The sequence below is a fragment of the Protopterus annectens genome, chromosome 2.part0, assembly GCF_019279795.1.
Source record: "Protopterus annectens isolate FY-2018-M chromosome 2.part0, PAN1.0, whole genome shotgun sequence".
NCBI lineage: Eukaryota > Metazoa > Chordata > Ceratodontiformes > Protopteridae > Protopterus > Protopterus annectens.
The window spans coordinates 1,167,759,035-1,167,772,908 of NC_056728.1; the positions used below are offsets into that span (position 1 = coordinate 1,167,759,035).

At 43.6% G+C, this 13,874-nt stretch overlaps 1 protein-coding gene across 1 annotated transcript in view; it reads right to left on the bottom strand.

The window, feature by feature from the left end:
• The window catches only part of SMARCAD1 (SWI/SNF-related, matrix-associated actin-dependent regulator of chromatin, subfamily a, containing DEAD/H box 1), a 3,333,959-nt gene that overhangs the window by 2,797,541 nt on the left and 522,544 nt on the right, over positions 1-13,874 (bottom strand). The window contains exon 6 of the mRNA XM_044061375.1: positions 4,431-4,532. Coding sequence (XP_043917310.1) covers positions 4,431-4,532 — 102 coding nt within the window. The remainder of the gene's footprint in view (positions 1-4,430; positions 4,533-13,874) is intronic.

Sequence of the window (13,874 nt, forward strand, 5' to 3'; positions counted from 1 at the left end):
GTGAGTTTTGAGGTCCCATGCAGGAGTTGCTGCTCTCCTGGGAAGTCTTAAATTGTTGGCCCCTCTGAGATACTGCTTTAGCAGAGGATGAGAGAAGAGGGGAGGTTCTGTGTTGTAATGAGCTGAAATGGCAGAGGCATGAATTTTTATGGAAGAAAAAGATAGGCCCTTGTGAAGCATCTCAGTTAAGTATTGCAGAATCTGAGGAATATTGGGCATTGCCGTGCTTATTCCTTGTGATCAGTTCCAGGCACAGAATCTTTTCCATTTGTCAGCATAAGATTTTCTAGTGCTAGGCCTTCTAGCCTCCAAAATGATATCCATCACTGGTTTGCTGAGAGATGCCAAGGGTGAAATTAGTTGATTAGCCATGCTGCAAGATTCACAGTTTGGAGCTGTGTGCAGAATTTGGTAGTTCTGCTGAGAGAGTAGGTAAGGTGTCGGAGGCAGGTGCCACGGAGGAAGGTGTGACACATTGCACAGGAGTGGGTACCAGTGTTGGCGAGGCCAGTCTGGAGCAATCAGAATCATTTCTGGTTTGTCCTGTTTGACTTTTAGTAGAACTTGGGAGAGCAGAGGCAGAGAGGGAAAACCATAGACTGATAGGTTTTTCCAGCTGAATGATAGAGCATCCATTTTCCAAGCTTTTTGTGATGAATTCTTGTGCAGAATTTGACCAACTGATAGTTCTGGGGTGAGGCAAAAAGATCTGTGTCTGGGTTCCCCCATTTGCGTGTCAACATGCTGAAAACTTGTGGTTCCAATTTCCATTCGTGTGGGTCCATAAGATTTCTGCTTAGTTCGTCTGCCAGAGTATTTAGCTTTCCTGGCAGGAATTGAGCTTGTACTTGTAACGGATAGGTCAAGGCCGTGTTCCACAATGCCATGGTTAGTCTGCAAAAGGGGTAGGAATGTGTATCCCCCTGCTTGTTTATGTACCACATAACTGTGGTGTTGTCTGTTAGTTGTCTTGGATGAAGGTAGTCCTTGAAAGCTGTCAGAGCATTCTGTACAGCTAGCATCTCTTTCTGATTGATATGAGGTGCATTTGGTTTGGGCTCCATTTGCCCTGAATGAACTTCCCTGCCAGATGAGCCGCCCCCCCCCCCCCCAAGCATAGTCTGATGTGTCTGTTAGGGTTTGGGCGGCAGGAGGTGGAGTGAATGACAGTCCCTTGTTTGGTGGCAGGCCCCTGCCCACCATAGGAACTCTAGTTGCAGGCAAGGTAAAATAGGAATCATTGTTTCCAAGCTGTGACAATGTTGACTCCATAAACTTTTTAAGTACCACTGAAGTTTTCTCATATGCAGTCTTGCATATCGAATTAGAAGAATGCAGGAGGCCATGAACCCAAAGGCCTGCAGAATTTGTCTTGCAGATAGCTGGGTTTTTGTGGCCACCTGTTTGAAGTAAGTCATCAATTGATTTTGCTTTTCTGGCAGAAGGTAAGTCATCTGAGCAGTTGTATTCAAGCTTGCACCCAGGAATGTAATTCTTGAGAGGGTACCGGATGCTTTAGAAGAATGTCCTTGTTTTCTGCTTGAATTAGGCAATCGTCCACGTATGGATATATATGAATCTTTCTTTGCCTGCAAAATGCAATTACTGGTGCCAGGCACTTTGTGAAGACCCTGGGTGCAGTAGATAAGCCAAAGGTCATTGCAGAGAACTGGTAATGCAAATAGCCTGCTTTGAAGCAGGAGGTATCTTCTGCAAGATTCCCTGATTAGGATATGCAGGTAAGCCTCTTAAGTCTAGAGTTACCAACCAAGCATCATAGGTAGTAACTGTTGAAGAGTCAGCATCTTGAATTTTGGAATGTCCAGAAATGTGTTTAGAGTGGATAAGTCCAGAATTGGACGCCATGATTTGTCTTTTCTGGGTACCAGGAAAAATCTGGAAGAGAAACCTTGTCCCTTTTCCTCTTTTGGTACTGGTTGAATAGCCCCCATGTTCATGAGGGACAGAACTTGTTTCTGGGCATCTGCCCACTGATTTTGTGGCAGATCTGGCCATCCATTTGGGATTGGCAATGTGTGGAAGTGAAATCTGTATCCCTGGGATACTATATTTAAAACTCATTTGTCCTGGGTAATAAGATGACAGTTTCTTGCATGAAGTGCTAGTTTTCCCCCCAAAGGGACGGCTAAGAGTTAAGGGCTTGCTGATTGTAGAGGGAAGTAACTGAGACTGTTTACCATAGGGAGGTGCCTTGTTGCTTCCAGATTTGGAGGTGGAGGCACTCCATTGTTTTGTTCTAAAAGTTCCTTGTGACTGAAACCTGGAGCCTTTGGAATGTCTTGATTTGACTTGAGTGGATCTAGAGGGGACTGGAAAGGACCAGTTCTTAGTAGGCCAGTGCCTACTAAATCTTGGAGGTTGCGCTTTTACAGTTTGCATAGATTTAGCTTTACCTTCCATCTTTAACACTTCTTCAGCCTTATTACCAAAAAGACGGTCCCGTTGTAAAGGAGCATCCAACAATTTTGCTTTAACATGGTCAGGCAGAGTTTGCTCTTTGAGCCAAGCATGTCTTCTTAGCACAGATCTAGTTACAGCAACCCTGCAAGAGGCCTCCAAGGAATCAAAACCACATTGCAAAATATGTTTTCCAACTTGTTCAGTTGAATGCAAGAAACCCTGCAATTCTTTATTTTCCACACAGTCAGAGATTAACATCATTTTCTGATTAAGTAGTCCCATTATATGCTGTTAATATTTAAGCATATGAAATTGACAGTTTAAAGCCCTGATTGCCAAGGTTGCAGATGTGTAAACTTTCTTACCCCATCTATCCAGCGCCCTGGAATCGCTATCAGAAGGGGTAGGATTTTTGGTAGTAGAGGCCTTAATGCCCTTGGGACCCTGAGAAATGGTTTCAGGATCAGCAATAGGGTTTTTGAAAAGGAATTTGTGGGAGTCAGGAACCCTGTAGTATCTGTCTGGCTTACAAGGAGCCGGAGGCAGAGAATCAGGAGTCATACTATATTCTGAAAAATCCTCATCAACAATGTCTAGAACAGGAGGTACTGCCAAAGGCCTATGCTGAGAAAGTAGAAGAAAATCCCTAAGTCTCTTCTTAGAATCAGAGAAATCCTGACTTTCCCAGTGGAAATGTTCCCTTAAGGCATGTAAAGTTTCCCCAAAAGAAATATCCTCTGGGGGAGAGGCATAAGGAATGGAATCCTCTGCAGAGTCCTCATAAGCAGGAATAGACAAATCCTGTTCATTAGAAGAGTCAGAAGAAATAGAATCCTGTTCAGAAGATTCATAATCAATGTCTTGCCTAGGCCTCTTAGAAGGAGGGGATTGGCTACCCCTGATCAGAGTAATTAAATCTTCAGCCATTTTGATCATTTGTTTTTTAAGCATAGAGGCCTGCACATGTGGCCCAGGCGTCGGATTTTTAGACATAGATTTAGATTATGGCCTTAGTTTTTAAGATGGCATCGGTCTAATATACAAATCTGTAGGCCTGAAAACACCCTCAAGAAGCCGGTGCCTGCAAAGTGGCTCCAGACCCATCTAAGGTAGAGACATCCGCGGGTTCCATAATTGAAGCATCTCGTGGCATACCGGACTCTCAAATGGGTCTCAGTAGAGGCCTGCGAATCAGAAGTAGCGGGTATCAGGGGCTGCGATAGCACCTCACTGAGTACCGGCGAACCGGCGACTGGCTTAGAAGAAGCGTCGTCGGTTTTGGACCTCGACGGTCTGTCTCTTTCTTTGCGTTTTTTTAGGTATTCCAGTGGTCGGATTGCTAACCAATGAATTTTCTGGATAGTTATATCTTGAGCCACAATATTTAGAAGCAAAAATATACCGACGTTTAATCGTGCGTTGATTAAATTTAGCACAAAACCGACAGCAAGGCACGTCGTGGTCAGGGCCTAGGCAAGGAATACAGTACAAATTAAAATCCTTATGAGGTATTTGCTTCTCACAAGCAATGCAATTATTAACTTTTACTGACATCAGTAAGGAGCAAGAAAAAGTTTCCCCAACAGGGTACTTGGCTTTTAGTTGAAGACTTCGGTTCTGAAACTCAAAAACGAAAATTTCAGGAGTCGGCCAACCGGCACTTGCGAACTGCTTCTGCTTCGGGCACCACACAGTAAGAAAGACGGATGTAATGGCGTTGCCTGCATGTTTTATACCGGACGACCTGACATCATGGAAGAAGGGACAGCAACCGACGCAAGACCGAAGACTTTGTTAATCAGGCTGACTGAGGGCAACCTTCCAGCAGATTACCCAAATGTAATGACTGCAACAGTAAAACATGAAGAACATCAGCAAAACAAGACATCACTGAGAGGATTACTCAACTATGAACCTGCCATGTGCCATAATGCTTGAAAGTCCCAGACAATAACAACTGGTATTGGTCACAAAATGTACAACAGAATGCTATAAAACAAGAAACACACCTCCTCAGCCAAATTAGGAAATCTGTCCTGTAGTGTTTTCACAGCAGCTTCTTGTCGATTACATTCTTCTTGAGTGCTTGAAACCTCATCTGACCCTAGAAACTGAAGTACAGAAGAATACTTAATTCTACAATAACACAAAATGAGTATCTGGTTTACAAAGTCTGAAAGAATAAAAATGAAAGTTATACACATGCCATAACAGTAGATCTGCAAGGAAGAGGTCTGTCTTCAGTAACAGTCTGAATGATGCCAAGTGCTTCAGGATCATTCAGCAGACAACTTTCCATGGTTGCTTGAAACCTACCCCTCTTCCATTGTGCACTGTAGGCACCGGTCTTCTCCATTTCTTCTGTCGTAAAACCTAAGAGGTCAAGAGAACTGAAGCATGACCAAATGAAGAAAGGAAATTCCAGAAGAGAGACAGGAAAGGTGGGAGAACAGAATGTTATAGAGGATAAACCTTGTTAAAGACCTACTGTCAGTTTAAGTATATAATCTGTGCGTTTCAAAAGAAAAGGTTAGTCCTCCCTAACAGCATGACAAATCCAAAGCCAATCCTCCTGGGGATATCCCACAAATAATGGTATCCTGAAACAAATACCTAGGCCCGAAAGTAACATTCAGCTTACAATATCTTGCAAAGGCATGGAGAGTAGACCAAATACTTGCTGCAGAGTTAGTGTCTAAACAGCTGTTAAAGATCATCACTGAGGTGGTTACCTCTCTGGTTGAATAGGCCTTAGAAGCAGATGAAAGGGGATTGCCATATTCACTCTGAATTAACAGTTTAACCACCAGACAAAAAGGGCAAACTTAAGCATTCCTTTACTAATCTTGGTTTCAGCTAAGGAAAACTATTATCCTTACATATGGCTTTGTTTACATAAACATGCTGCATTGCATGAAAACATCTGTACAATGGAAAATATTCTCCCCTTGATAGAAGGATTAGAACAGAAAACCAAGTAGAGTGCAAAAAGGTATTTGTCTAGATGCTTTGAAATAGGCTCAATGACATCCATTTCCTTCAAAGCCTGGTGGAAGATACGGTCTATCATCACACCTACCGGGGGGGGCTACAAAAGCCATAGCACAGATGGCTCAAAGACTCGAGAAACACTGACTCCTCTTGGGAAGAGGGATCAGAAGACCAACCACCTTTATGTCTCAAAAGTTAAAGTATTTCACCAAAAGAAACATCCTCAAGGGGTGATCTAGGGGACTCTTCCCCTTCAAAGTCAGTGTCTTCATTTAACGACTCTTGCGGAGAGTCTGAGTATCTCCTCTAATACACACGCTTCCAACAGGGATGTTCAGTGGGAGGCTTTAGAGAGAACTCAAAAGTGCCAACAGAGTCCTGAATGAGGGCAGACACCAGGCTTGACCAGAACGTCTGTCCCGCTGGGACAAGATGAAAAGACCCAGCATATCTACCATAGAGTGAGGTGGACTTGAGGGGGCAAGGATGTCTTTTTCACTGAGATGGAAAAAGCTCTCTCCACTTTATCAAAGGCTGAAGCCATGGAGAACCAAGTCTTGACTGGACAGAATCCATAAACACTTGTGTCAGATGGAACCCATTCCCCCAAGGCTCCAGCCTCAATGCCGGGGTTGGAACCAAGCTGTCTAGTGCCATGATTCAGAGAACATTAGAGCTGAACCCAACCCCCTGGATCCAGTGGCCATGCTAGAGCTCCCAGATTCCTCCAGGTCCAACAGACTTGATGCTGTCTGGGTCAGAAAAGGTGTCTGAGTTGTAAAGGGCCAGGCATTTGTATCAGACAGACCAGCTCAGAAGTCTCTGGTCCAAAATCTCCGAACCCACAGGATAGATCAGAGTAGAGATCAAAGGTTGGGGTTTAGGAGGTAAGCTCATGGATCTGTTGGTAAAAGGAGCCAAAATAAAACCCAACTGAACCTGAGTTCGGAGAACCTGGCTCATCATCTTGCCTGCATCTGTTTCAGTAAGGGCCCTAGATTATCTGAGGGAGCAGGTGCTTGAAAGTGGACGGGATACCCTTAGACGAGTATCCTGTACGAAAAGGGAATGCAGCCTTGAAGTTACTGGCTTTGAAGAAAACTTGGAAGTGGAGGTGACTGATTTTGCCTGGGTCAGATCCAAGAGTGTAGTCGTATCAGAGGATTTTAATTTTGCCAGGGCTCAACCCGAAGAAGCTGACGGATCAGAGGTTTTATAAACTTTCACAGGCAGGGCCAAGCTCAAAGAATATGAAGGATCGCAATCAGAGGAACACATCCTTGATTCTTTGCTTTTGTCCTCTCTCTCCTGAAAATTTTTTTGAAGAGGATGGAGCTCCAGAGGCAGAAGATAAAGTAAACCATTTAAAAATCAACTTATTCTTCCTTTCCGCAGGAGCCCTTTGGTTAACACTAGCGCAAATATCATACTTAGTATTCAAATGTCCTACTCCCGGGGCAGTTTATGCACTCAGAGATCATCTAAGCTTGGAATTTTGTGTCTGCACAAGGAGCACTTCTTAAATCCAGTTGTTTTTTCTGACATAGGGAACCATGCAACCACAAGAAGACAACAATTGGTTAAGGGAAAAAAAAAGTACAGTTTTGTACCTACCATAAATGTAGATGTCCGAAAGGTATGCATCTGCAGTCATCACATATGGGTTGTCCTGCCTCAGGCAGCCCTTCGGTCGGCCGGATTCCAAAGTCTGGGACCGGCGTCGGCTGATGTCGCCCTTTTCCCGTCACAACGCCTGGGGTATAAAAGCGTCAGCCGACGCCATCTTCCTCAGTTTTTCTTGCCCCAGATGCCAGGTGCCCTCTAGGAAGGCTAAATTTGGAAAAAAAGTAATAAAAAATCCAAACATTTGCAAAAAAAAAAAAAAAAAAAATATATATATATATATATATATATATATATATATATATATATATATATATATATATGTATGTATAAAACAAATACACCATAATAGATCCCCCAGCTAGCTAATAGAGAGGTAAGCACTCTAGGAGTACCACAGAGGAAGGAGGGAGTAAACCTGACTGCAGATGCATACCTATCGGACATCTACATTTATGGTAGGTACAAAACTGTACTATGTCCTTCAAGGATGCATCTGCAGTCATCACATATGGGTAGAATACCATAGCCAATCTGGGGGTGGAGGTACTAGGAAAAGGATGGTGTAGCTAAAATATCCTGCAGGACAGCCGTAGCAAAGCCTGCTCTGGATCTGGAATATAGAGGTAAATTGTAATGCTTGGCAAATGTATGCACGGAGCTCCATGTGGCAGCTTCTAAAATGTCTTTGTAGCCACCCTCTTAAGAAGGCTGTGGAGGTGGCTGTGGCTCTCGTAGAATGAGGTCTAATGTTAGCTGGTACAGTCTTTCCATGAAATGAGTAACAAAAGCGGATGCAATTTCCTATCCATTTTGAAACTGTCTGTTTGGAAATTGCTTTTCCTAGAGTACCAGCAGCATATGCTACCAGCAGCTGGTCAGTTTTCCTGAAACCTTTAGTTCTGTCCAAGTAGTAGCGCAACTGTCTGTGAATGTCCAGGGTGTGCAGCAGTTTCTCCCCTTTGTTTTGTGGATTTGGGAAGAAGGTAGGCAAGTGAATGGCTTGATTCAATGAAACCCTGGATACCACCTTAGACATAAAAGTAGGATTAGTTCTTAATGAAACTCTATCCTGATGGAAAATAATAAATGGCTGAACTGCCATCAGGGCCTGCAATTCCGAAACTCTTCTTGCTGAGGTTATTGCCAGATGAAAAGCAGTCTTCCATGAGAGGTACTGTAGATCTACAGATGCTGCTGGTTCAAATGGAGGCAGTGTTAGTTTTTCCAACACGTAGTTAAGGTCCCAAGCAGGTAGAGGTGGTTTCCTAGGAGGTTTGATGTTTTTGATCCCTCTTAGAAACTAGAACTAAGAAAATCAGCAAACCTCGTTACACAGAAAACTATTTTATTACACTTGGTTTAGCTTTCAACTAAGCAAACCTCGTACACAGGAAAAACTATTTATTACACTTGGTTTAGCGCTTTTCACAGAAAACAAACATTTAAAGGTGTACTGCTTAAAAAATGCATTTAAAAGAAAGTCACATGTATCATTTAAACATTAAATATCATAAAAAATATGAAATAATACAAGGTCACTAAAAAGGTTTTATACTAATTGAATCATTTAATCCCCAGGAGCCTAAGTAGCTTCTAATATTTGCCATTTATTGTCTTTTTTTCTAATTGATAAAAATGTTCATACACGCTCTTAAATTTTAAATTTTTTTTTTGCGAATAAGCAGGCAGCAGGCATTGCATGTAAATGTGGGGTGGATTGACACTAGAGAAATAAATAATCATTGGAAAAAGTGGGGTTTCACGGTATGGTAGATGTGAACCCACTGGACCCCAATCCAATCCAATGGTCCAAAAAAAGATATCGCTACTACTAATACTGTGGGTGTGATTTCAAAAAAGTAGAGAAGTGTGTTGAAAGCCGCAAATTCATCCAACTTGTGGCTGATTCTTCACAAAATAGATCTCTTCCTCCCACTCGACCATAACCAGGTTGCGAATATATCAGACACATGAAAGACATGGCCACACACCTTTGATTTGTTTTAAAAATTCCCTTGGATGTGTAGTTATATGTTCCAGACCAGACCATCATATGCATAAGCCAATCCTATCTCCAGCTGAGTCCTGAATATTTTTGCGTAGGCTGTTGGAAAAATATGGTATTAATACTTGTATCCTTGTTGGTTAAATGAAAACAACAGGACATTGTAATGAAGGCATAGTTGGATCGTGCCAAAAAAGGTGTACAAAACACAGGCTATTTTTTAAAGAGAATTATAGAAAATATGATAGTACATAGAATAGTACTACACTTTCACACAGGCCACTAAATGTAGTTCCTCTGTAATCGCTGCAGGGCACATTAAAAAGGCCAAAACATTAGGCAGGCTAACAATTTATACGTTTGGTAAGGCTAAGCGTGGGCAATTGTAACTCCACTAAAGTGGTATATTTAGCCACATGTGTGTACAATGCTAAAATTTAAAGGCGGAAGAAGCGGAATTTTAAATGTATGTGTAAAAAGACAATATTAATGCATTGTACAAAAAAATGCTTGGATATGGCACCTTGCACTCACTTTGAAATTATTGAATTTTTTTAAAAGTTCAATTTTTAGTATTTTCAAAATTACAGTTAAATTGGAAGTGGAAATAGCAGGCGAATGAAAGTAAATGGCAATGGCAGGGAGAAAAACAAAGGGGCGAGGGCTCCTGGTTTTGGTGGCTCCTCTTAGAAACTGTCTTAGGAGAGGATGAGAAAAGACAGGGGGATCAGTGTTGTACTCAGCTGAAATTGCTGAGGCATGAATCTTAATAGAAGAGTAAGACAGTCCATTGTGGAACATTTCTGCCAAATATTCCAGGATATGTGCCATGTTCATCATTGTCGCATCTAGGCCCTTTGTGGTGTTCCAGATGAGAAATATTTTCCATTTTGCTGAGTATGTCTTCCTTGTGGAAGGGCGGCGAGCTTCCAAAATAATATTCTTTACTCTTACTCTCTGGGATAGCTTATCCTGAGGAGGAGTCAAGGTATTCTCCAAGCTGTTAGTTGCAATGTTTTCAGGTTGGAGTGAAGAGTTTTGTATCTGTGCTGTGTCAGTAGAAGTGGCCATAGAGATAGGGGCCATGGCTTCGTACGTGACAGGCTCCTTAGCAGTGGGTACCAGTGCTGTCTTGGCCAGTCCGGAGCTATCAGGATCACTTTTGGCTGCTCCGCCCTGATCTTCAGCAACACCTTGGCCATTAATGGAATAGGAGGAAATGCTTAGACTGTCAGATTTCTCCAGCTGAAAGAGAGGGCGTCCACTTTCCACACTTGTGGGTGGTATGTCCTTGAGCAGAATTTCTTTAGTTGATGATTGTGGGGGGATGCAAATAGATCTATGTCCGGACTCCCCCAAGATTGTATTATCTGTTGGAAAATGTCTGGGTGCAGCATCCATTCGTGTGCATCTATGATATTTCTGCTTAAGTTGTCCGCCAGTGTATTGTCCTTCCCCTGGCACAAACTGAGCTTGTAGCTGTATATTGAGTTTCAAGGAAAGATCCCATAGATTCATAGCCAGTCTGCACAGAGGGTAAGAATGGGTGCAGAAAACGTTTGAAGGCCTCGATTGCGTGTATCACTGCTAGCATTTCTTTTTGATTTATGTGCATGCATAGCTCCTTTCGTGACCACTGTCCTTGGATACCTCTGCCCTCCATGTGTGCTCCCCAACCTAGGTCTGAAGCGTCTGTTGTAATAGTTTGGGAGGTTTTTGGCTTTGTGAAAGGCAGCCCTCTGTTGGACTGGCTGGCCTGAGCCCACTACAGAAATTCCTTGTGAAGGCATGGAATGAGTGGGATTAAAGTTTCCAAACTGTGACTGTGCTGGGTCCATAAACTCCTTAGGTACCACTGTAGCTTTCTCATATGTAGCCTTGCTTGTGGAATCAGAAGAATACAGGATGCCATGTACCCCAGGGCCTGCAGGATTTTCCTTGCAGTCAGCTGAGTTTGTCTTGTCAGATTCTTGAAGTAATCCGGTAGTTGCCTTTGTTTTTCTTCTGTGAGATGAGCCATTTGGGTGGTTGTATCTAGATCCGCACCCAGAAAGGTTATTCTTTGGGATGGAACAAGTCTTGATTTGTGCATGTTGACTGTATATCCCAAGGCCTGTAGAAGATTGATAGTATAATTTAAGCCCTTTATCAGTGTTTGTTGGTTGTCCGCTTGTATAAGGCAGTCGTCCAGATGTGGGTAGATTTGAATCCCCTGGAGTCTGCAGTATGCTATTACTGATGCCAGGCATTTCGTGAATACTCTGGGCGCAGTAGATAAGCCAAAGGGTAATGCTGAGAATTGATAATGCTCTGACCCTGCAAGAAATCTGAGGTATCTTCTGCAACTTTGTCTGATAGGGACATGCAGGTATGCCTCCGAGGTCTAGAGTAACCAGCCAAGACCCCTTGCCCAGCATGGGAAGGAGTTGCTGTAGAGTCAGCATTTTGAATTTTGGCACAATGAGATAAGTATTCAGTACGGACAAGTCGAGAATAGGCCTCCATTGATGCTCTTTTCTTGGAACAAGGAATAGTCTGGAGTAAAATCCTTAGCCTTGTTCTGAAATAGGAACTTTTTCTATGGCTTTCATTTGGAGTAAGTTTGAGATTTGTTTCAAAGCCTCTGTCCTTTGATTTGGTGGCAGACCTGGTATGCCTTTTCTTTTTGGCAATGTGTGGAAATGGAACCTGTATCCGTTGTCTATTATTTGGAGTGTCCATTTGTCTCTTGTAATGTTGTGCCAATTTTTTGAGAATAAAGAAAGCTTTCCGCCCAAAGGTGCTTCTAATTGAGCCCTGGTTGGCGGAGTCAAAGCAGAGTCATTGAGTTTGTCCTTGTGCAGCAGTTGCAGATCCTGAACTGCCTGTCTGGATTGGAGGTTGCCATTGACGGCCTCTGTAGGAGCCCCTAGCTTGGCCTCTACCTCTGGCACGCCTGTTTCTGCCCCTCTGAAATCTTTCTGTGTCCGGAAAAGACCAATTCTTGGAAGGCCAGTTTCTACTGAATCTAGGCGGTTGGACTTGAAGAAAATCCTTAACCGTTTGTACAGATTTTGCCTTTTCCTCAAATTTCTTTAGGATGTCTTGAGCAGTGGAACCAAATAACTTTTGCTTTTCCAGTGGAGCATCCAAAAGCTTAGCTTTAACATGTTCTGGCAGAGATTGTTCCTTTAGCCAAGCATGCCTGCATATGACAACACCTGTCATTGCTGACCTACATGAAGCTTCCAATGCATCATAACCACACTGCAAGAAATGGTTGCTAACCTGCTGGGAATTATGTACCAGATCCTGAAGGGATTTACGGTCCAGGGGTTCAGAAGAAAATTTCTTATGCATTTCTTCTAACAAATACTCTTGATACTGTATCATGTGAAATTGACAATTTAATGCCCTCATAACAAGAGTGGCAGAAGTACACACTTTTTTACCCCATCTCTCTAATGCCCTGGACTCCTTTGCAGAGGGGAGTGGGTTGTTAGTAGTAACAGCTGCAACCCCTTTAGGGCCCTGTGAAATAGTTTCAGGGTCAGCAGAGTGGCCCTTATAAAGAAAATTGTGTGTGTCCGGGACCTTGTAATACCTATCAGGCTTAACAGGGGCCGGAGGCAGAGTATCAGGGGTCATACTAGAGTCAGAATATACATCATCAATCACATTTAAAACAGGAGGAATAGCCAAAGGTCTATGCTGAGGTAAATGAAGAAAAGTTCTTAGTCTTTTCCTGGAATCAGAATATTCCTGGCCCTGCCATTTGAAATGCTCTCTCATAGTGTGAAGGGTCTCCCCAAAGGAAAGCTCTTCAGGAGGGGAGGTTGAGGGAATAGATTCCTCTGCATCCGAATCCTCGTAGGCCGAATAAGCCTCCTCCTGGTAATCTGAGTGATCCGAGCCAACAGAGGCCTCCTCTGAAGAAAGGGGATCAGGGGGATCCATCCTGGGCCTTTTGTCTAGAGGGGGTTGGGAGCCCCTGTCCGGATGAGGCTGAGAGCCCCTAATTAAGGAGATTAGGTCCTCTGCTAAAGTTAAAATATGTGAACTAGAAGAAGGTCCCTGAGGAATAACTCTGGGAGGCATGGCTTTAGTGTGCTTTGCAGCTTTAGCCCTGGTGAAGGCCTTATTAGACATGGATGCAGGAGGCCTGGCTGCACCACGTGCTGGTGTAGCTGTATCTAAAGGTATGGTGTCGGTAGATTCCAATACACCAGTTTCGGAAGGCAATTCAGTAACCGACTCGGTAGGAGCCTCTGGGACCGAGGCTGTCGGTTGTATTATTTCAGGGTTCGGAAGTACCAAGGACTCTGTATCAGCAGAGACCGAGACACTCGCGGTAGGCCTAGCCGCGGTTTCAGCCAAAACCGCGGCCCGCGTGTGTCGGTCCTTGTCTTTCCATTTCTTAATTAAATGTGAAGTCGGGGTTTCCGACGGCATTTTGTGAGCAAAACTATCCCCAAAAAACTCTTCTGCGAACTCCGACCGACGTCTAAGAGTGCGTCGGTTGAAGGAAGCGCAGGCAGAGCAGGCCGAGACGTCGTGGTCTGGGCCTAAGCAAGGGAGACAATAAGAGTGGGAATCCTTATGAGGTATTTGTTTCCCACAAGTTAAACAATTATTAACTTTTTCTGACATCGGCTGAGGCAAGAAAGAGTCCCCAGCGGGGTACTTAGCTTTTGAAGTCTTCGGATAGCGAAATTACAGGAGCTGGCCGACCGGCACTTGCGAACTGCTTCTGCTTCGGGCACCACGCGGCAAGAAAGACTGGGGAAGATGGTGTCAGCTGACGCTTTTATACCCCAGGCGTTGTGACGTCGGGGAAAGGGTGACATCAGCC